This window comes from Gopherus evgoodei, chromosome 23 (genome assembly GCF_007399415.2).
Source record: "Gopherus evgoodei ecotype Sinaloan lineage chromosome 23, rGopEvg1_v1.p, whole genome shotgun sequence".
NCBI classification, from domain to species: Eukaryota; Metazoa; Chordata; order Testudines; family Testudinidae; genus Gopherus; species Gopherus evgoodei.
The window spans coordinates 5884552-5907862 of record NC_044344.1 but is presented as its reverse complement, the minus strand read 5'-3'; the positions used below and the strand labels follow the sequence as shown (position 1 = coordinate 5907862).

General features: G+C 44.0%; 3 protein-coding genes across 3 annotated transcripts; all 3 read left to right on the top strand.

The window, feature by feature from the left end:
* The first annotated feature begins 271 nt into the window (after positions 1-271).
* On the top strand, positions 272-4481 carry HOXB3 (homeobox B3). Its single transcript, XM_030541193.1, has 2 exons — positions 272-725; positions 2066-4481. The coding sequence occupies exons 1-2, from the start codon at positions 290-292 to the stop codon at positions 2827-2829; spliced, it is 1200 nt and encodes a 399-aa protein (XP_030397053.1). The 5' UTR covers positions 272-289; the 3' UTR covers positions 2830-4481.
* Positions 4482-7963: 3482 nt separating this feature from the next.
* On the top strand, positions 7964-10625 carry HOXB2 (homeobox B2). The gene is made up of 2 exons (XM_030541277.1): positions 7964-8342; positions 9477-10625. The coding sequence occupies exons 1-2, from the start codon at positions 7964-7966 to the stop codon at positions 10115-10117; spliced, it is 1020 nt and encodes a 339-aa protein (XP_030397137.1). The 3' UTR covers positions 10118-10625.
* Positions 10626-20556: 9931 nt separating this feature from the next.
* On the top strand, positions 20557-22297 carry HOXB1 (homeobox B1). The gene is made up of 2 exons (XM_030541383.1): positions 20557-21169; positions 21885-22297. Exons 1-2 carry the CDS (start codon positions 20557-20559, stop codon positions 22208-22210), a joined length of 939 nt encoding a protein of 312 aa, XP_030397243.1. The 3' UTR covers positions 22211-22297.
* Positions 22298-23311: the final 1014 nt, after the last annotated feature.

Genomic DNA, 23311 nt, shown 5'->3' with positions numbered 1-23311 from the left:
TAAACTTTGAAACAGTTGATGAGCCTTGGGAGGAGGAACACAGGACAAATCTGTTCAAAGCATCTGTTAGCTCTGTTCTGTAGGACCCTATTCATGTCATGTGCTTTTCACGACCTAAGATGGATTCATAGCCAGGCCACTATCATTGTGTGTTTCTTCTAACCTTTCAGGTCAGCTTCCAAAAGACAACTGGAAACGGATTGTCACGTGACCTTGGGGTGCCAATGTTCTTCCGTAAGGGTCTCAAGACCCTGGTAGTCGGTAAAAATATTTGTTGGGAATCCCAGAGATGCAGAAAACAACATACTACGACAGTTCAACGCTGTTTGGAGGCTATTCCTACCAGGGTGCTAATGGGTTTGGTTATGATGGCCCTCAACAGCCTTTCCAGCCTTCTTCTCACGTGGAGAATGACTACCAGAGGTCTGCCTGCTCCCTCCAATCTCTTGGCAACACTGCCCCACATTCAAAAAGTAAAGACCTGAATGGAAGCTGCATGCGTCCAAGTTTGCCCCGGGAGAATCATCAAGCCCCACCTGTCTCACCACCCCCAAACTCTGTCACCAACAGCAACAGTAGTAACAGCAATAGCCAGTCAGGGAGCAGTAAAACTGCCCCCAGCAAATCAAATCTCAGTTCAAACGCAACTCTCACCAAACAGATTTTCCCCTGGATGAAAGAATCGAGACAAAACTCCAAACAGAAAAACAGCTCCCCTACCACAGGTATAAAGTTCTGCTTTTGTAACCACCCACTTTCCTAAACAGCGAGGTAATGGAGCCACCAGTCTGAATGTTCTTGTCTGAAAGTGGATGTTGGAGTAGCCAAGCCATTCAATCGCTATTCAAGCAAACCTCCTGGTGATTTCAATGGGAGTTTGGCCTGAATAATGCTTACCGGATTTGGCCCATTATGAAGATTTAGCTGGGTACACCTGATTTATGTATTTATTTATTTTAAATGCCGTAATACTGTAGCAAAATGCACCAAATAAATTGTACACAGCCAAAGGTGACTGAAGCATTGAATGCATGTAGTTACTCATAAATGCATATGTATAATCATTGCAGCATATTTATCAATATTAAAGATATTCCATAGTATCAAGTATTAGAGGGGGAACCGTGTTAGGCTGGATCTGTAAAAGCAGCAAAGAATCCTGTGGCACCTTATAGACTAACAGACGTTTTGGAGCATGAGCTTTCGTGGGTGCATGCATCTGATGAAGTGGGTATTCACCCACGAAAGCTCATGCCCCAAAAAGTCTGTTAGTCTTTAAGGTGCCACAGGATTCCATAGTATATTACTTATCCATCTATTTATCGATTAACAGATAGATAGATAGATAGATAGATAGATAGATAGATAGATAGATAGATAGATAGATAGATAGATAGATAGATAGATAGAAGAACACCATGGAATTGCTCTTATATATAATATAATCATATATAGTTGTACATACATACACAAAAAAGATATATATGTGTCTGTTTATTTTATATATGTGTGTGTGTGTTTGTATGTTTTAATATAGTATTTGTGTTATATATGCATATATATTCTATAAGTGCAATTATATACACGCATATACATTAAAGGCACAAATATAAGTGTGTGGCTATGCGTGCGTGTGACCACATATATTAAATACACACCCGCATTTATACAAAACACACATATATGCCTGTGAGTATAAAATATACACACATGAAAACACAATACACACATCGCTGGCACCCGGGTTGATATTAATTTGCTTTTCAAAACACTGCCCCCTGCCAAAGATTATTGTCTCCAAATTATCTGCTGAAAATAATCGACTCCTAAATAAATGGCCCTGGAATCCTTTTCTGCGTGACATGATCAAATTTTCATAAAGCAGGGGCAGCTTTGGAGAACAGAACTCTTAATAAATGACATGATTATAGAGTGCAGACTAATGGGAAAGGAGTGGGGGGTGGGGGGTTTGAAGTCCGCGTGCCTGTTACAGGATTTATTAGGAAACGGTACATTCAATTTCTGCATGTAAGTAATTATCTTTTATTTCATTTCGGGCCGGTAGAAAGCTGCAGCGGCGAGAGAAGCCCTCCAGGGTCTTCTGCTTCCAAACGAGCCCGCACTGCGTACACCAGCGCGCAGCTGGTGGAGCTGGAGAAGGAATTCCACTTCAATCGCTACCTTTGCAGGCCCCGCCGAGTGGAGATGGCCAATCTGCTCAACCTCAGCGAAAGGCAGATCAAGATCTGGTTCCAGAACCGGAGGATGAAGTATAAAAAAGATCAGAAGTCGAAAGGCATGGGGTCTTCTTCGGGGGGGCCCTCCCCAACGGGCAGCCCGCCCCAGCCCATGCAGTCCTCGGCAGGATTTATGAATGCCTTGCACACCATGACTAGTAACTACGATGACCCATCGCCTCCTTCCTTTAATAAGCCCCACCAGAATGCCTATGCCATGTCCACTAACTACCAAAACCCCATCAAAGGGTGCCCCTCGCAACAGAAGTTTGCCAACACCGCGCCGGAGTACGATCCCCATATATTACAGGGCAATGGGAGCACATATGGGACTCCTAATATGCAAGGCAGCCCTGTATACGTTGGAAGCAGCTATGTGGATTCTTTGCCTGCTTCGGGACCCTCCCTTTACGGCCTCAGTCACCTGCCACACCACCACTCTGCCAGCATGGACTACAACGGGGCTCCACAGATGCCAACCAGCCAGCACCATGGACCATGTGAGACCCACCCGACCTACACAGACCTTTCCACGCACCACGCCTCTTCTCAGGGCCGAATCCAAGAGGCGCCCAAACTCACCCACCTGTGATAGGGTGGGGGCAGGGAGGGTTGGGGGGAGGGCAGGACAGACTCATGAGGATGTGGGTGTGAATCCGCAGTGGGACTTGGTTCAGAAACATTTGTGTTGAGCCCTTAAGATATTTGTTTGGTGGCCTGTCTTGTTAGCCCTTCAAGCGGAGAAATTTCTGGCTTTTCCTGGTTTTATTAAGCCCATTAAGCACAACTTCTGATGATTAATTCTATTTATTTGCAAGATGCATCTGTCTATCTATCCCCATGCACACCTCTCTATCTATCTATCTATCTATCTATCTATCTATCTCCATACACACCTCACTATCTAATCTAATCTATCTACCTAGCTATCTAAACGCTAGATAGATATACCTTCTAATGCCTCAACACAAATGCTTTTGAATACATTTGGTGTAGTTTTATGGAAATCTAGCAAGATATAAAACCAAAAACAACCTGATATATTTAAAGAAGGTACAAATAAGTACAAAGATTCCTCGGACATTGATAATGGCAGCATACTGTCAACCCACCAAATCTATACAATTGGCCTATTAAGAACAGATACATTTTTTAAATCTAAACAGATTCACAGAAAACTACATCCTCCAAATCTCCCCCTAAAGAATCTTACCTTTTCCTTTCCAGTCTAACTCCTGAGATGAAGAACATCTTTTTTTGCTGAGTAATTCCTCCCCCACCCCATCAGCTGAAAATATACATATCTGCCAACATTTGGAAATCTAACTTTTCTTCCTCCTCCTCTTCACACGGTCCTCAAACAGGCTTAAGAGTTGTAAAGGTTCTGGAAATAAATTTCTGCAACAAAGCTGGTTTTATATATATATATTTTTAAAGAGGCCAAAGAGAGGAAGATAAAGTTGACAGGTCTGGATATTTTTAACCTTTGCCTCTTATGGAGTGAAGTCTCCATTCGGTTACACGGTTTTTTGGTTTAGGGTTCATTAACAAAAAAGCAATCTTAAGACTTAAAAATCCCTACATTTTGTTCCTCCTTCTCTCTTGACTTAACGTGAAAACAGGGTATTTTTGAACAAACGGTATGTCCTCCAAAAGAAGCAGAAGTGAATGGACCTTTGGTATTTGCTAATGCTTTCTTGTCTGGACATCTTTGTTGCACTTAGAGTTTACATTGAATGGGTTTAAAACAACTTTGAAGGGCGTTCGTCCACTAAATCCTGACGTCTTTCAAAAGCTGTGTGTTCTGGTGAACATTCATATATATTTATTGGTTATAGCCAGTTTAAAATATTTTTCCTTTTTTTGTATTATTTATCCCCCACATCATGTATTTATATGAGAAAAAGAATCAAATTGTACTTTTTTAGTATTGACTTGTTATAAAGAACATTGTGTTTCCTTGTCATTGTACGCCAAGCTTATTTTAGTTATTGTAATTTAGAAAGACCAGTAGTTTTATGTTACTCTCGTACTTATGAATAACGTAATTAGTTCTACTGGAGGCATGAGAGCAGATCCAGACTGTAATTGTATAGTCCTGAATTAGAAGAACTATAGCTAATCCCCCTCCCACGTCATCCCTCCTCTTTGGAGATCTTTCTTTGTTCCTATAGTAGTTATTTTATTTCCTTGCTTAAGGGTTGTCTGTTGAACAATTCTTGAATAAACTTTCTGTTATCAGTTTGGATCTTGTCCTATTAGTCGGATCTAAAAGCAAAAAATAAAATAAAGACCAAGTAGTCAAAACACAAGCTTAAATATCCCAGGGACTAAAGACAGATAGATGGGTATCTATGTTCTCTCCTCCATGGCGCACCCCTCTGGTTATAATCCTATTTGTTTTACAGCGCAGGTTATAAACCGTTGACACATTCCTAGACTACAATATTTAATTAAAAAGTTAATAGCTAGTCTCTATTTCCCTCACCTCACCCCACCCATTCGCCCCTTGGAAGCCTGTTTAAAATTCTCCCAAGCAGACTAAAGTTCACAGTCCTCTTCTGAGGTTACAAAGAGAGGAGATCACGTGTCACCCGAACGACACAGCCATTGGGCCTAAAATGAAAACAAAGGAAAATGATTAATCACAGAAAGGCAAAGAGGGATTTTAATACTGAAGTGAAATTAAATCATTGAAGAAGCAGACGAATAAAACCTTGGTGCTGGGAGAGAGATGCTGTGATAGGGTTAAACTGCTAGGGAAAGGGAGGGAAAAGATGTGCAGGAGCAAAAGCAAATAGAAGATAATGCTCTGGATAATTTGTCTTTTATGCTCCAGAGCCTTAAGAAAACTTGTTTTATAAGCGATGTGGGTCAATAAAAGTTTTATGATGCTGGAACGGGATACAAACTGTCTGTCCAACACAAAATCGCCCTATTTGCATTGCTCTAACCAATAAGCAAGGAGAAAGGTCTGAGAGGGAAGGTGATACTGCAACCCTGACACTGTTCTTGAAGGCGGGAAAAAAAGATGGAAAGGCACTAAAAACTAACATCATTTCGGCTGGAAACAATGGTTTAAATTTATTAATTAGCGGCATGTAGTGCCTGCCTGTACAGTCTTCTTGATTAGGCCACACACACCCACACCCACACACACCCACACCCACACACAAACACACACGCAGTGTTTATGTATGTATATATGGTCGAATGAAGACTTTACACGAGCAATTATTTTCAGTTCATTTTATCTTTGATTTCTTTTTAACACACGAAAGGCCAGGTTAGTCATTCTAGCCTTTGTGCAGTCGTCAGTAATAATTAACCAAATAAGCCATAAATAAATAAATAAATAAATAAATAAATAAATAAATAAATGGAAGAAGAAGAAATTTGCTTTTCTACACAGGACTGTAACTGGATCATGTCCATCCATGCAGGAAGAAATTTAAGATTCGGTGATGCTACGATTTAACAGCATGGAAGCTTTGATTGAGATCAGATCAAACAACAATATTCAAGGTTTTGGGGGCTTCCCCCAATATAATTTTCTGGGAGATGTAACTGAATCTAAAAAAGTGGGCGCCATATTGTTCGGTTTTGCTCCGAATTAGTTTAAAAAATAAGCGAAAGTGAATCCACCAACATACCATGTCACATTTCATGGTTCAGACTGATGTTGTTTCTTTCGCCCTTCCCTCCCCACCTCGCAGCGTCCCATGTTCTCAGTTTTATTTTGCACATGATTGTATTAAATAAGACGACTTGTCTTTGCCTTTAAAAAGAAGTTTGCATTTGCCTTTAAGGTTCAGTATACATGTAAGGTATTGGTATCTAAGAAAAAGAAAAGAAAAGAAAAGAAAAAAAGACTTTCCCCTTCAAATAGGAAGAAAATTTCATAACTGATCACTCCATATGAAATACAGAGCAAAAAAAAATGTTTCCCCAACAGGTTTTATGGCTGTAACGTTAGTGTTAGTAAGGAAGAAGAAAAAAATGAAAGCTCTAGTCACTTTCCAAGTTATTTCAGCATGTCCCACACCTCTTATAAACTAATCTGTCGCCCGGGCAGTAGAAAATACCGTCCTGTTTTATTATTAAAACTAAGATTCAAATAAAACCAGATTTTAAATTGTTTTGATTTTGATCTCTTCTGATTTGCCAGTTGTTTTTTACCTTTTTTTCCTGATCTCAGGAGAAATCGAATCAAACAGACTGGGAAAGTATGTTTCCAAAACGTCCCAAACTTTAAGCCCATGTCCGGGTTGCAGCCATCTATTTTCCCACTGTTCTATTTTCCTCTCCTTTTTGCTGCCCTGCAATTCGGCTTGGCTGTAGATTTCTGTGTTTCTTTTTAAATGCTTACCACCCACACGGATGTTTGAACTGACAAACGTTTCTAGGCTTTACTGCCCGCATGACTGCAGTTTGCCAGCCCTTCTTTCCTACAAGATGCGGGAAAATAGATCTTGAACCAACAAACTAAAAACCTTCTAAGCTTTCAGAATCCTTTATTATTTTTTGTCTTTTTTCCCCCAGAATTGTTCGTGGTCTAATTTTTCTTATTTTGCTCTTCTCTAGGTTAAAGTTTTCGAATAATTCCTCTCACAATAACTCTAATAAAAGCCAAATTTCTTTGGTAAATTGGTTAAGGCCCAGCTGTCAAAAGGCTTTCGAACAAAAGATTGATCATCTCTCTCTCTCTCTCTCTTTCGGTATGTGTGAAGCTGCTGGCTTTAAAAGGAAAAATCTTACTGGGAAATGATTTAATTTAATTATTTTTTCCTAATCTATTAAAGGGGAGCTGTTTAGCGACATAAATCTGATTTCCAAGATATCAGTGACCTTAAAACACGTTTTTCCTCTTGCAGCAAACTTTAAAGCATCCATTAGGTCTCACTTAGGAGTGGGAGATTAAGGTAATTTAACAAGCTAAGATTTTTCTAGTCAACTTTTAATGCTTGCTTTATGACTTCAAAGGATCTAAAATGTTCTTAAGAACCTCTAGCTGCCTAAAAAAATAAAACTCTGAATTAAACTTGCATACTGCCCTGAACTTTTTAAAAAATCCCAACTGCAGATATTGGTAAATCTGAAAGTCCAATTTGCCTCATTGATTAGATTTAGTCTTCTCTGGCTGTTAATGGAGATAGCCTCTGCCTTAATTTAGGAAAGTTCTTTTCTATTCCTGATTTCAATCCGTTGTCAACAACTTTAAAAAGAGTAATGAGCTCTCTTCTTAATTGCGCCTGTCTTCCAGAATGTGCTAATAAGCCACTCTTTTCCCAGGGAGGGAAAGAGTTAAATAGGCAAATCCTACCCTCATTCCCACCCTTCCCTGCCTTACAGGCATCACCACTTTTGCAGCATCGAGGTAAACCTATTTAAATGCCCAAGGCCTTCTAAAAGGAGGGCAAAAGATGTTTCCTAAGGAACATTTTATTTTAATCTATTAAAGAAAATAATGCTTTCTGTTTTCCAGCAGGCCCCGCCTGCCATTGGCCAAGGCTGGTCATGTGACCAGGAATTGGCTGCATTTTCGGCTCAGTCTCCAGTTTAATAGAGCAAGGTCCCCATACGCCTGTATTATCAGCAATATAACAATTATAAAAGCCTGAGAATCGTCATCATAACAATAACAATAAAAAAAACTGGGGCCCTAAGATTTCCTCCCTCCTCCTTCTCCACCTCCCCTCCCTTTTCCACTGGGCCCTGGAAAAGCCATGAATTTTGAATTTGAGAGGGAGATCGGGTTTATAAATAGTCAGCCTTCGCTCGCAGAGTGCCTGACGTCTCTTCCCGCTGTCCTGGAGACATTTCAAACTTCATCAATCAAGGACTCGACATTAATTCCACCTCCTTTTGAGCAAACCCTCCTCAGCCTGAATCCTTGTTCCAGCATCCAGGCGAGACCAAGAAGCCAAAAAAGAACAACCCATGGCCTGGTTCAGCAGCGCCCAATCCAGCTTGGCCCTTTGGCCGCAGAATTCCCCTGGATGAAAGAGAAGAAATCAACCAAGAAAGCTGCCCAGGCTCCATCCTCCTCTTCCTCTTCGCCATCCTCTTCCTCCTTCCCGGGATCTGCGGCTGGATCTCCTGCAGGTTTGTACAATGCAGGGGTGAGGGTGATGGGGGTGTTTAGTGGGGTTGGAGAGGATTCAAATAATAAGCATGTTGGCATCATTTCGCCCCTCACCTGCCCCCCCCTTCCCCGTCCATCCATCCATCCCTGAAACGGTGTTACGCAATAAAATACATCGGAGCGATATGCAGCCTTATTTTTGGAGTCTCCCCCCACCTCCAGTGCAAAGCAAAGATGGAATCATTGCTGGTTCTGCAAATCTTTCAGAGGGAATAAACCTACAAGCTACAGTAACATCCGTTTGAATTGGAAGCCAAATTCTAACATGTCAGGGCTCGATTTTTCTGTTATTTCTGCAAGTCTAGAAATGTTTTTCCCCCTATTTACAGCCTGCTGGCGAGCTGGGGTGCGGTAGGAGGAAGAGATTTGCTGGAGCTTTTGTGTGTATGTCTGCCGTGGAGGAGGGGGAAAGAGATAGAATTTGCCTCGTCGGTATCCATTAGGAACATGCAAAATAAAATTAAAAAAGAAGCCACAGATAGCAAAATAACGCAACAGCCCTTTCAACGTGTTCTCGGTAAAATAATCTTCCCCAAAATATCGGATTTTTTTTCTGGGGGCCCAAAGGGCACAACCTTTCTCAGTGTGTTGGGAGGGAGTGTGTGATTTCTTTCTTTTTTTACAAAAAAGCATTATTCCGGTAAATTATGCCACCACGACAACGTGTGAAACGGGCGGTATTTTGCCGGTGTCCACTGGGTCCGCCACCCCCGCCCTCTCCCCACAAAGATTTAGAGTTTCCAAACTGTTGGCAACAAATGTACAAGGGGGAAGAAATTCCCCCTTCCTTTGAGGGCGGGGAGGACAGGGATTTTTTTCCCTTGGGGTGGAGGGATTGGGGGAGTGAATCGTTTTCTTTGAGGGTAGGGGAACGGACCATGAGGGTGATTTGGGAGGATAGGAAATTCTGTTTTCTCCTATGGCAGTTTATTTCTGCCCCTTGCTTAGCACCGAGCACCGTTCTGCCCTGCCCTGCAATGGGTAGCTAAGGGATATAGCTCATTCATCACGATGCTTATTTCAACCCTCTCTCTCTCTCTTTTTCCCCCCTCCTCGTCTCTTTTTAAATGGGTGGTTGTGTGTGTGTTGTGAAGATACCCAGGGGCTCCCGGAGACCAGCGCGGGCGGCTCCCGGCGGCTCCGGACTGCCTACACCAACACCCAGCTCCTGGAGCTGGAGAAGGAATTCCACTTCAACAAATACCTGTGCAGGCCCCGTCGGGTGGAGATCGCGGCGCTGCTGGACCTGACCGAACGGCAGGTCAAGGTGTGGTTTCAGAACCGCCGGATGAAACACAAGCGGCAGACCCAGCACCAAGACCCCTCAGACGGGGACCTCGGCTACCCCAACCTGGAAGAATGCAACGACGAGGCGGAGGAGAACTCCCAGTTTGGCCAAGCCCTGGAGACCCCCTGCCCTTTTCAAACCAAAACCCAGGCGAGCCAGGAGCCGCCCAGCACTCAGCAGCTGCCCGCAGAGCCCCAGAGCCCCGGCTACCCAACGCCCACCGCAGAGCCAGGGTCCATAATGGAACCGAGCGGGGCAGCGGGCAGCGCGGACAATGCCTTCCCGGAGAGGCAGGAGTCTCCTTTGTTGCCAGATCTGAGCATCTTCTCCACAGATTCCAGCCTCCAGGGCTCCCTGCAGAGCCCCGTCCACTTCTCGGAGGAAGACCTGGACTTTTTTACAAGCACACTGTGTACTATAGACCTGCAGCATCTGAATTTCCAGTAACAGTCCCACCCAGGTCTCTCTGCCTTGGCCGTGTCGCCCCTTTCACACGCACCTCCACCAGCTCCCCACTCGACACCAGACTATTTCTATCATGGAGCCATGTACTTTCTCAGACCTCGTCTCCCCTCGCCCCCGCCCCCTTTAAAATTCGTTCTAATGTGGAAGCTAGATCATAGAATGGCCCATCCTTTAAACAATTATTCCCATAGCCTCAAAAAATAAAAGGATCCTATGTGTTTACTAAATCCAGATATTTTATTACACTTCTAGTCTTATTTATTTAAAAGAAATAAACAAACAACCCCCCACACACACACATTCCACCCCTCACGCACACACCCGAGAGAAAACATTTGTAAATCCTTCAAGTGACTTTCTCAGGAATCCGAACGAAACTTTTAGATTTCTTAATAAAAATAAATAATAATAATAAAAAAACCCGGAGGAATTTTGTTTCCTCCTTTTTAAGTTTTAGATGTAGACTATTTATTCAAATCCTTTAATAGTAAATGGCAAATTATTTATTGTACATTATTTTCATAGATTAAATAAATGTCTTTATAAAATTCAAACAAAGTGTTGCCATTTTTATATCTCGTCTCTGAGAACATTGTTCATTTCCCCCCAGAAGTTAGAACCTTCGCTTTCTTTGCGACTATCTGCTGGTTTTTTTATTCTCTTGTGCAGACTGGGAGGGTAAGAAGAAATGTGACCTCATAAATAACATTTTTTTTCATAAGGAATACTGTATTTATGAAACTTCCTTGTTCGATTTCCCTGCGCTGGGTTTTTTGTTCAAAAAATAAAGCAAAGCAAGACATTCGCTTCGAATTTTAACATATTCATTCTTTAAACATCCCATTCCCACTCTTCTAGCAAAAATATTGTTAGCTAAAATTCGACGGAAGTAAAATATAAATGCAAAGATCCCACAGTTTAAAATTTCAGCGCTACACAATACTTTCAAGAACTCCCCTCGGTCCTGAGAACACACGCGTCCGGCGCACTCTGATTAGAAACGTTTGCTGTTTAGATGTTTGCTATAAATATTTCCCGGCTCCAGTGAGTGTTAACATCACAGCAAATGACAGTCCAGAAAGACAAAATCCAATCCTCCATATCTCATCCCCTGAAGCAAAAAATTACCGATTAAGAAGGCCCCATGCTACACAAGGGGGAAAAAAAGAATAAATAGATTCAAAAACTACTCCATGGGTGCATCCTGACTACATATTTTTAACCAGCAGTTAAATGGTATAAAGGAAAGAAGAGGGGAGGCAACACATTTAAAAGTGGGGGAGTTAAGCGGGGGGAGGGGAAACACGCCAGAAAAAAAAAACCAGGACTAATAAATCTGGGGTGATTTCGAGAGCAATTTGTGCTGCTCTGTCCTGGCTCGCGCGTCCTTTTAGGAAAGCTTTCGTCCAACATGTAATTTTAAACACAAAACTCATATATCAAAAGGGGGTGGGGGCTTGTTATGAATGAAAAGGGGTCAGCGGAGGAATCAATCGCGGTAACACAAAAATAAATCATATTACGTCTTTGCTAAGTCAGTGGTGCTTCCCCAGACACGGCAGAAATTTGGTAGGCGTTCAAGTCGAGTTTGTGTGAAAGTAGCATTGAAACCCAGAAGACTAGGGGCGGGGGAAAGCGTGGGAGTGGGGAGGGGGGAAGAGAAGGGGGCTCTTCTTTCTTTCCTGGCTGCTTAAAATGGCGCAGGAATCTGTGACCAGACAAGGAAAAGAGGCCGCCATGATAGAAGCTATATTTATATTGTGCAGTTTCTTAGGGGCTAAGGAAGGGTGGGAGTCTAGGGAGGTAAATAATCCCTTCTGTCGACACAGTTGTAGTATAGGGGAGGGTGAATTTCTCTCTCTCTCTCTGGTACAACAAAGAGAGAACATTCTACCCCGCCGGATCTGTGTCTCTTCTCGACGAAGATTTAAGAATTTGGCTAGCCTTCATTTTACTACTAGAATTCACATATCAGAAAGGTGCAGGAAGACATACCATTGTCATCTCCCATTGCTTTGGCGGTGGGGGGGTGACGGTTAAGAATTTCAAATTTAGCCAACCTTAAAACAGGGGTAAGGTAACAGTTGGGTAAGAAAGATACACGTTTTGAAATTGCGGTTAGGAAAAAAAAATCCCAGACATTTCTGCCAATTACAGCAGGGAATTGTGCTTTCCAGTCTCCACGTTTTAGTCTTAATGCTAACAGCACTTCGCTTTTTCAGAACCAATGCTCCACTATATTTTTAAATGAAAACGCTGCTGCTGCGCTATGTTACTGCGGGACTGAAAATGTTTATGCTGAAAATAGAACTATATTGCAATTCAAATATTCGACCACCTCTTACTCAACAAATACATACCAGTAAAAACACCGACCCTCCTATTAATGCCATGATCTTCCTCTTCTAGAAGTCAACCCTTTTACTAGCCACTCCTGTCCGCTCTGAAAGTCCTGAAGTCCCGGCAGAACGCGCCTTTCCAAAGTACCACAGAAGGCTATTCATTATCTTTAAGTTTATTTAATATCTCTAGTTTCTGGAACACACTCAAGTACAGGGCTGGCACTGCCAGACGCTGTTTATCAAAGGGCCATTTGTTCCAACGCCTCACATCTCTTCCCATCCCCTCTTCCCCCCACCCTCCCGCAATCCTGCATACAGTCTTGCAGGGGAATATTAAGGAATTCGTTATACCTAGTCAATATCAGCTGAACATAGTGAAAATGGATACATCCAACATACAGAGTAATTTTCCCTATCTAAAAAAACACTAAAGGCATTTTTTGCGCAGGCGCGCGCGCGCGCGCACCCCCTCCCCATTAGTTGAGCCATTTTCAATGCAGGAGGTAACACGTTTCTCCGTATCTTTTATGTGCCTTTCCCCATTTGCCTCTCCAGAGAAGGTTGCTCCTCATGCAACGGGCGATCTCCAAGCAACTCAATCCTTCAGCTGATTCCCCTCACCCCCTTTGGGAGGTGGAGAGAATAAGGGACATCTTGTGTTGGGCAGGCGGCCTCTCCCCGGGGTGGCGTTTTTGTGATGATGGCTGGGTTCTTTCCAACATCTACCAGGGAGGAGGTGAGGCAGGGCCGAGGAGGAGAGAACGGAGCTCTAAACGCTCGCCAATGCAAATACTGACACCTTATCAATACAAATCTCTAACAATGGCCCTTCTGCAGATCATAATGACTTCTCAAAGTTGCTGCAGGTCTAGAAAACCTGCCAGTCACAGTCACAAATCAATTCCACACCCGCGGAAAGCGACTTAATAAATGGACCCTCGCCAGATATTATCCTCCTTCCCAGCCACCGTTCTTATTTGTCCTAATTAGCAAAACTGAAATGTCGGAGGAAAGAAGGGCGATATTCAATAAAATCTAAGTTATTGAATGACTGTAAGACTTCATCATTAGTCCAGCCATTCTTTACCTTCTTCAAAATGTCAAACAAACGGAGCATGTGTTTTTTGAAACCTTACCCTTCTGTTCTCCGCAACTGGAGGGCATCTATTAAGCAAATTCTGCCCCCTGATCGTTGTCCAAATACTGCAACTGACTAGCGATTATTAACCTGGAAATATGTAAATAGGATGCGCTCACACGTGTTGTAATGATGCTAAAGTCATATTTATCTGGTGCCGATCTAGTCTGGGCATGTGTTTGCTACAGAGCTACTTGAGGCCCTGAAGATGTTGAGCTAGCGAATATGGTCATGGGAAGGACCAGGGGATAATGCCCCTGGAAACAAAATAGGAACTAAACTGCGCATCCCAGGAGGAGGCTATGTGCTGCCACAAGTGGAACAAGGCGCGCCCATTACCTTATCTTGGGAAATTTTCCCAAACTTCCTCAAAACTGTTGAGACCAGAATCTGAACAAAGCCTAGACAATCTCTCATTGGGGATCACTTCTCTCGCGTTATTTAGCTTGCATGGAAGCTATCTCCAGATATCCCTGTCATTAGACATCTATGTTTGCATGCACCACAATACCAATCTCTGCCGTTACATCTGCTTGCAATCCTGGACGCAACGCCGCATTGTTTTAAATTGCACCGGGAGTGTCCGGCATCTCAATTTCTTCCTCTCGACTGTGCCACAGTCACACAGGAATAAACCAGCAGAGTTTGCCCAAGGCTTTGACAGTTTAAAGCCCCATGCGCTCCTTAGCAAGCAATAGCCATTGCATCCCTTTGCGCAACTGCGCCCTTTTCATGTCATGCACCGATATGACCAACCCAACTGTTCGCTTTTTCCTCTCTTTGATACGTTCCCACAAGACCGTGAAAATATGAAAGGAGATTTTATCTGAGCTAAACAAACTCTTTCAAGTAATGATGTGATAGGGCAGGTAATCCCTGTTGAATGTGTCTCGCAATTCTAGATGGATCCATTATTATCTCCCCCAAAACCCCAAAGGAAATATCCGTATTGCAGGTCTGGTTTCAAGAGAACAAGCTCATAGGACCCTGTTCTGCAAGATGCCGAGCGCTAGTGTAAATCGCCTTGAACTCAAGGAGTGTTGTTAAATTCCCGGGCAAATTGGGCTCCCCTTACTCATAATGGTGAGCTGTCCCATTGAGGTCCAACCGAAGGGACTAATTCATGTCCTGAGGAAGCGCTCACCAATGAGTGTAAGGGTTGCACAATGATCACCATTCCAGTACTACCTACGGACTCCATTGTACTGGGCACTGCACAAACACATACCAAGATGCCCTATGCTCCTGCCTTTACCCGTTTTATAATTTACTAGAGGGAGGGGAAACAGAGGCATGGGAAGAGCAAGTGAGTCGCCAAAGGTCACCCAGAACGTCAGTGGCAGAGGAGAAGGTTTCCCTCGTCCCAATCCTGTTCTCTCCAGGGGACTGCAGTCTAGTCCCTAATGAGGGATGCGTGAGTCAGTCTGAGCATCTGAGTCTCTCCCACAGGTTGTAAAAAAAACCCATTAACACAGATACCCATCTACCCCCCCTAGCCACTTAACTCTCACCCAGCTGGAAAGTTTTAAAGGCGTCTGACTAAATTCAAACCGATGTTTTGACAGCCGTTGTGAGTCCACAGATTTTCAGTTCTGGAATGGATCCAGGCTCACAACAGAAAGATGAAGCTGGATCAAACAGCCAATGGAGAAGAGCTTTTCCTCCGCGCGGCTTGACACTTTTTCTTGAAACGGAAATACATAGCCAGGCACCTCTGGCTCAGATCCTCCACTCAGCAAGTTGACGCTCCGAACAGCAACAATGGGGGGTATATTCATTTTTTGAAGCCTACCCTTAGCCAATTCAATCCACAGTTAACGCACCTGAACCAAAGAGGCTTCTTCCTCTCCCCCGGAATGTTGAGCACCTGTACCTCCCATTAACTCGCATATACTTAGCAACTTTGAAAATGAGTCCGCTTGTACGTAGGTACCTGAGTATGGATTTAGATGAGTAACTCCAGGCTCCAAATTATCTGCTGGTGGGGGGAAAAAAGGGAAACTGCAGCATCCTAAAAGGAGAGTTGTGTCCATTTACCCCAGCTGCAAGGAGATATCAATACACAGAATGGAGTTCCAATTATTTATTTATCGCCCCAAACACGGTCTCCATGAAAATCCTCTGGTCTGAATTAATACCCAACCCTACACTTGTTGCTTTATGGAGCACAACAGGTAAGAATTTAAATGTACCTTCTTCTTCCCTCACAACAACAGAGCATCATTTTCAGTCTGGGAGGGTAATGAACCATCGCGGCTGTGTGCCATTCTCCACCACTGACCATTTTTATATCTAGATTGGATTTTTTTTTTAGCTCAAAACCGAATTACTGTGGAGGAGCGCTTTGGCCTGTGTTATGGGGAAATCAGACTAAATACCACAATGGCCCGTGTTTTGGGGTCGGGATCTAGGAACAGCGATGCTCAGAGGTTCTCGTCAATATTTCTTTGGATAGCAACCTCTGAAGTGGATTTCCCCCTCCCCCCCTTCCTTTTTGGACCCAAATATCACAAATAGAGGAGGTGCTGTAAAAATCACTGACAAAATACCTAATTCTAAAAAAAAAAAAGGCCAAATCCAATATTTTTGTAAGGATGTCCGAAAGCTACTGATTGATCAGCATTGTTCCTTATGAATCAAATAACGGAGAAGCCCGACGTGACGTTTCCTGGGGGCGGGGGTAACAAACTTTCTCTGCTAACCCTTATATTGATCTTCAAAATAAAAGAGTCTGTCTCAGTGCCATGAAACCTTGGAAATGTTTAACTTTCGATGGCAGAGCCTCTTTCAAATGGATACCTCTAAAAGACCCACTCCACTTCCGTTAAGATCTTGCCACAAAAGACTTTGCTATAGATTTTCCCTTTCTTTCTTTCTTTCTTTCTTTCTTTCCTTCCAGTATCAAATATGTCAAACAAACTGTTTAAAACCAAGCAATCGCTCAAGAAAGAGCGCGAAACCTTCCCTTTTCAGATCAACACACCAGTAGGTTCCATGGGACCCCTTTTTGTGCCTAGGGGATGTCCTGTTCGACAAGTATCAGAGGGTAGCCGTGTTAGTCTGGATCTATAAAAGCAGCAAAGAATCCTGTGGCACCTTATAGACTAAGAGACGTTTTGGAGCATGAGCTTCTGTGGGTGAATACCCACTTCCTCGGATGCATGTAGTGGACATTTCCAGGGGCAGGTACATATATGCAAGCAAGAAGCAAGGTTTTTTTAAGGGCTCCCATAAAGCCTGGGAAATCATAGGCATGGCGGGGGGGACGGGGACACTATATGGTTCTCCCTGGCTGGATTTCTTTCCTACGCCGTTACAGGGCAGCTGCTGCAGTTGTTTACGACAAGGGAAGCCCATCAGATGAACTGCCCGAGACGCTGCGGTAGGAACTTCCCTGCCTCTTCCTGCGCGCCCAGTAGCATAATGTTACGCAATTATATGCGTCGCGAGTGTGTTTCTGGAGGCGTGTGGGGGGGGTACAGGGAGTGTCCGCCACTGAAGAATTCCGCATTGGTCACTGCTGGAGATGGACCATTGGAGCGTGCTAAGGGAAACCCCCAAGACCGGTCACCTCATATAAAGCCTATAGTTAGGATTAGTCATTAGCTCCGGGAAAAAATGATACCTGCAGGCCCGGATTCATAAATTAGGAGTACAAAATTCAGCTGAGGCGGAGGAGATCCTCCTCTATGGAATATTCAATGCTTAAAGGGAGATAACAAAGGATCTGGAGTCTAGGCCAGCAATTAATACGCTCGTTCTTGTCACTTGCCGCTAATCGGTGCAAGCAACCGATGAGCAATTCTCCTGGTGAGGTTGGACTCTTTCCCCTCCCCCACGAACAGAAGAATTAAAACGGCCCCTCCCCCAGCCTCAAAAATCCCCAGCAAATTTTTGTTTGTTTGTTTTAATTCCACCCAGCGAAAAACCAGCAGCATCGGAAAGTCTCTGTCGGTCGTTGTGCTTTAGGGGATAGATGAAGCAATAAACATAATAGAATATAATTAATTAATATTGTCTAATCTAATGAAGCAATACATGTAATTAAAGAGTAATGACTAATTAAGTATTTGGGGGAAGAAAAGAAGGAAGGGGACCAGAGATTTGATGGACTAAACCGCTTTCCCCTGATGGGATCCCCATTCTTCTGTTGCTTCAGCAAGTTCTGTAGGCTCCCTTCTCTCGAGAAGCAGCTGCCCATAATATGACCTGCGAACACCAGAGATTTTTTTTATTTTTTGGTAGTTACCAATGATCGGATGTCTCCTTTCTCTGATGGGGCTGAAGGTCTTAGGCATGGCTGCTATTTGGTGTAAATGCATAAGCCACTTTTTACTCGCAATGGGGATGAGATTTTGATACGTTTGTACGGACTAGCACCTTCCTTCACGAGTCAATGGGATCCCACTTGAAGGCGGAGGGGTGCCACTGAACTGGAGTTACAAATAGTATCGAAAACTGTGGCCCTGGGGAAGGTGCTTTTTCACTACAGCAACAACAACAAAATAAAAGCTTATGACGGGGCTATTTTAACCCCAGCGCCTTTGATCTCACCCTTAGCCCCAGATATCTATCCGGGACGCCGTGAATACTTGGCACATGGGTTCCAGAGAGCAGATAAGAAGAAAGCACAATGATGCGTCCTTATGGGGGTGACAGGGCCTAGGCTAACAGAGTGGAGCAGATGGCGAACGGCCAGAGAGATCCAAAGGGTGGGGGTGGGGGGAAAAGAGGATTCAGGATCCTCTTTCTTAAAATAACCCCCCAATTAAATGTTTTCTTTTGTGTCCAGGGCCGGAAGTGTTATGCTATACATGGCCATTGCTTGATCGCACTAAGAAGGCCTTTTAATGTCTTCTCTTAACCTGACATAGCGACCAAACTCTGGAAAAGTACAACTCTCAGCTCTGACAACTTGGCTTGGTTTTCACTAAGAGGGTTTTCATTGGGGTGGGGGTGGGGGATACCGACTACAGCCTGTCTTCCCCTCTACATGGCTGCAATTTTGAGATCTCCTTGAGGCAATCCGGGAAACTCTCGAATGTTTCTATATTTTAAATAGAATAAAACTTACTCTATTTGATGAGAATTGAAAATGATCAGAGCGGTTGTGTAAAAGGGGTTCAGTGATGGAACACGTTGATTCTTTAAAAATAATAATAATCCAGGAGTGATCTATTTTAAGTATTATTTAAATATAAGAAATTAATTTCCTTTCCCTCCTCATCCCCTGCCCCAACCCCCAAATAAGTACTGTATAATACAGAAAAACCTCTCCTGGCTTTAAATTAAACATGCATTTCATTTACAAAAATAATCATGTGTTAATTGTCTTCGGTTTTGATAATTAGTTTACCTATGTGTTATTCAAAGTCGGATGTTCTAAACACCACAGTACACGTGTAACTCAAAGAATCTGCCTAACTGATACCTCGTCATAAATAGTATTCACGAACAGAAATCAGGTGATGTAGGAAACTTTTTCATAAGTCCATTAGTTCATCAGGAGAAATATAACTAGCTAAAACATTCAGTTTCTCTTTGGAGGCTTTAAAGGAAAAGGGACCCTGCTCTGGTCACATCTATCCCTGTTTCTGTAACAAAAGTGTCCCTGTTTCCAAATGTGTTGCATCAGCCAAACCTCTGGACTAAAAGAACTTGTATATATGTCTTAAAGTGAACTTTTGGCCTAAAAAACTCCTGCTTCTTCTTAAGGGCTGAGTAACCAGTAAATATCCTGACAAGTAACAAATGACTGTGGGCGTCATATTGTTAGATGTTCTTGTCTCCCATGTGCTAACAAGTAAATAAATGTTGCCTACCTCTGTTTCCATTATATTAACAGTGGAGTGGTAAGTCTGACTTCAGTTTCTTTCTCTTTGTACCTACCCACAATTTGGACGGTGCCACAAGAAGACCTTGATATAATAAATGAATCAGAAAGAGACCAAATTATGTTTGTAACTGAAAAAAAAAAGCAGCTGAAAATCCTGGCCTTTATTAAACGCTTTCAAAAGAAACTTGCCAGAAGCAGTGAGCTGTAGCTCACGAAAGCTCATGCTGAAATGAATTTGTTAGTCTCTAAGGTGCCACAAGTACTCCTGTTCTTTCTCCTTTTCTATGATTAGATAGATAGATATTTTCAATCCCATTCTTCATTTTATTATACCGTGCACTGTGGTGTTTCTCCAAAGACATTCTGTCTTTCAAAGTTTATTTCATCCGCTCATTAGAATATTGATTGAATTAAATAGCTTTTACCCACACTGGTTCTGGTCACAAAGCTAGAGTAGTAAGATGAAAGTACAGCTGGGTTTGGTTTGGTTTTTTTTAGCCTTTTCATCCAAACAAACTCCAAACACGTTCGTGCCACTTTGCAGAGAACGTTTTAAAAGGAAGAGAAGAGCATATTTATAGTTGAAAAAGTAGTGAAACCTCCCTACCTCTGTCTCTGTCTCACATTGAACTGGAGTTGGGGCAAAAAAACTTTTTATTTGGGGGAAGACGTTCTGAAGAAGTTGGTCACATCTTATAATGTGAGGGCCTTTTTAACACTTAAAACAGTCTTGAATAATTCTAACTCTCTGCTCCCCACCCCCCACTCCCTTCTCTCTTTTAAAGTCTTTGAGGAAAGATTTTGACATATACGTGTTGTTATCAGATTGATGGGCAGGGTTTGATTGAAGTTCCTTTGTCATGCAAATGCCAGGGGCTTGATGGATGAGCGCAGATATCTGACAAACTTCAGGAGGTCTCTGCTCATTGGATTTGTGGCGAACCACGTGGTCCCACCCCACAACTCCCCCCCTTTCGGGAGGCTCTGGGGGTTCGAAGGCTAGCGATCCATGGATGGAAGTTTTACAGCTTTGACATACTATCTAAAGGTTGTAGGGCAGGCGAAATCCCCCCAAAACAGGTTGACCCTCCTCCATCACTGGCAGATGGACAATACTAGGATGAACTCCTTCTTAGAGTATGCAATTTGTAACCGTGGGACGAGCGCCTACTCACCCAAGGGCTACCATCATTTAGAGCAAGGGGCAACCTCCTTCCCTGCTTGCTCAGGTACACCCAGCAGTGACAGTTATAATGGAGACGGACGCTTTGTAGTAGCAGGGAGCGCTACGGTGCCCAGCCATCCTGCTCAGCCGAACCCAGGCTACCATCATCCCCACCCTTCAGGGCTTGGCCTCCCCTTCTCGGGCTCTGCATCAGCAGGGTACCCGCCCCAAGCCTGCAATCCCAGTTACGGGCATCACCAATTCTACCTCAGCCAGCAGGAAACGGATGGCGTGTATTTCCAATCTGCCCCCGCTGGATCTAACCTCAGCTCTGGGTCAGACGGCTACTGCTCTGCCGTGTCAGGGTCTGGACAGTACCAACACCACCCCTATGGCCAGGAGCAGCAAGGTTACTTGCAGGGAGCTTACAGCCACCTTTCAGCTGCTCTAAACGAGGACAAAGATCACGCCTGCCCCTCTGAGCTCTGCCCCACCGCCAGCCTCACACAGACCTTCGACTGGATGAAAGTGAAGAGGAATCCTCCCAAAACAGGTGAGTTTGACAACTCGGCGATCGTTTTATTTGTGTGTGTGTGTGTGTGGAAAGAGAGGTGGGGGAAGAAATCTTTTGTGGGTTGGCTGTGAGAGAGAGCTTGTCCCCCTCCAAAGTCACAAGGAAGGAGCTCAAGAAAGAATGGAACAGATCAACATTATGGCTGCAGGAGAGGTAGACTGAGGTCCTGAAAGCTGCGCATTCTGCTGGAGTGATGTAGGGCTGCTGAATTTCTGTGCTAGGCCCCGAGCGATTTAAATCTTACCCTTAGTGGGGAATGATAGTGGCTCCCGGCCCCTCCAGATTATCCCCTTCCACTCCCCTATTGTTCAGCTTCCTTCCCTAGAACCCCCCTTAAATCCCAACCTCCCTCCCTCCCTCACCCATCTTGACAGTTCCATGAAAGTTTCCAGCGAACTGAGAAAACAGTGACTCGCAAAAGCGGACTATTTGGAAGAGAGCAGGTGAGCTGTTCATCTCAGAGGGGAGCCTTCCGGTGCTGGAGGGACCCGTGCAGGTACAGAGAGTGCTCGGGCCCTGCAGTGGATGGAGCTAAGGGCGAGAAACTGGCCCGGATGCTGAAGTGGTGAGTGTGGCGGGGTGATGGATGGCTGGAGAGAGAGCGGGAGAGAGCCTCGCTTATCATGTCAGCCCTCCCCACTGCTTTAACGCGTTACGCTTTGCTGCTGCTTCCTGTGTGTTTGCTCATTAACAGCTAAAGTGTCTGAATATGGACTGGTCGGGCCCCCCAACGCCATCCGGACCAACTTCACCACCAAGCAGCTGACGGAACTGGAGAAGGAGTTTCACTTTAACAAGTACCTCACTCGGGCCAGGCGAGTGGAAATCGCCGCCACCTTGGAACTCAACGAAACCCAGGTGAAGATCTGGTTCCAGAACCGGCGGATGAAGCAGAAAAAGCGGGAGAAGGAAGGCCTGGCCCCCGCTCCTGCCCCCAGGGCTGCTAAGGAAGTGGGCGAAGCCTCGGACCAGTCCAACTTCACCTCACCTGAGGCCTCTCCCAACTCTGTTTCCTCCTGAAACGGTCCCTTCAAGGCGCAGGAAGGATAAGGCCCTCTCCCTGCAAACTGAGCCAAGGCACGGATACCCAGCCCACGTACCCTCCCACACGTCCATACACACACTCCAGCCCGGCCCACACCCCACTCCACTAACTGGTGCCCCGTTGCCGGAGTTGTGATGGTTCTACCCCTGCTTGCATTTCTCTGTCCTTCCCTCTTACTTCATGAGCCCGTCCCGTAGGATCAGTTCACTCCAAAAAGGAGGGGCTGGCTGTGTCTTTAACCTACATTCCTGGCACGACCCATTTGTCTCAGGGACGTTTCCACCCCAAGTTTGGGGATTGCACTTTCAACCAGAGAAACTTCTGAAAAGAATTTAATTATTTCCATTCCAAAAAAACAACAACCCCCACACCCCACAATGTGCACAATGACTTTGAGCTGTAAGAATTCGTTGCTTGATGTAATTATTTTTCCCCCGAGTCCTTTCTTCCCACAAGATTGTAAAAAGTGTTTTCCTCCCCACCCCCACTTTTAAACTTTGTATATCTTGGAGTGAGACTTGCCCTGTTAATAAGCCAGAGGCCTTTGAGAAAAGAACACAAACCTTTCCCCTCGTTTTGCACTATCGCGGCTTTCCGTGCTGTTCAAATGTTTCGTGTGTTTGGGGTTTGTTTTAAATTTGCATGGAGTTTGGATGCTGCCAGCCACACAAAAAAATAATGTTGGAAAAGTCTGACCTCCGGGTACTTTTGGGGGGTGATTTTGTTAGCGAGTGTGCCATGCTTAGCGGAACCAGATATTGACCGTTCGGTTACACTGCTGGATTCAAATGATATTTATTGTCTATTGTGATAGCCTGAACTCTTTAAGGAAAGTAGCATCCCTCCCCTCCTTTCTCTGAGCCCGAGCGAAACTCTATTTAATAATGGAAAATACAGTGTAATTATTCCCGCCCATCCAAGAAACTTTTGCATAGACCAGCATTAAGAACTCGGAGTTTGTTTGTTTTGTTTCGTTTTAAGGAGAAAATTACATTGGAAAAAAGCCTATCGGGGTTTCCCCTCCCCCCTTCTGTATTCTGACATTCAACTACCTCAGTCTAATAAAGTTTAATTTT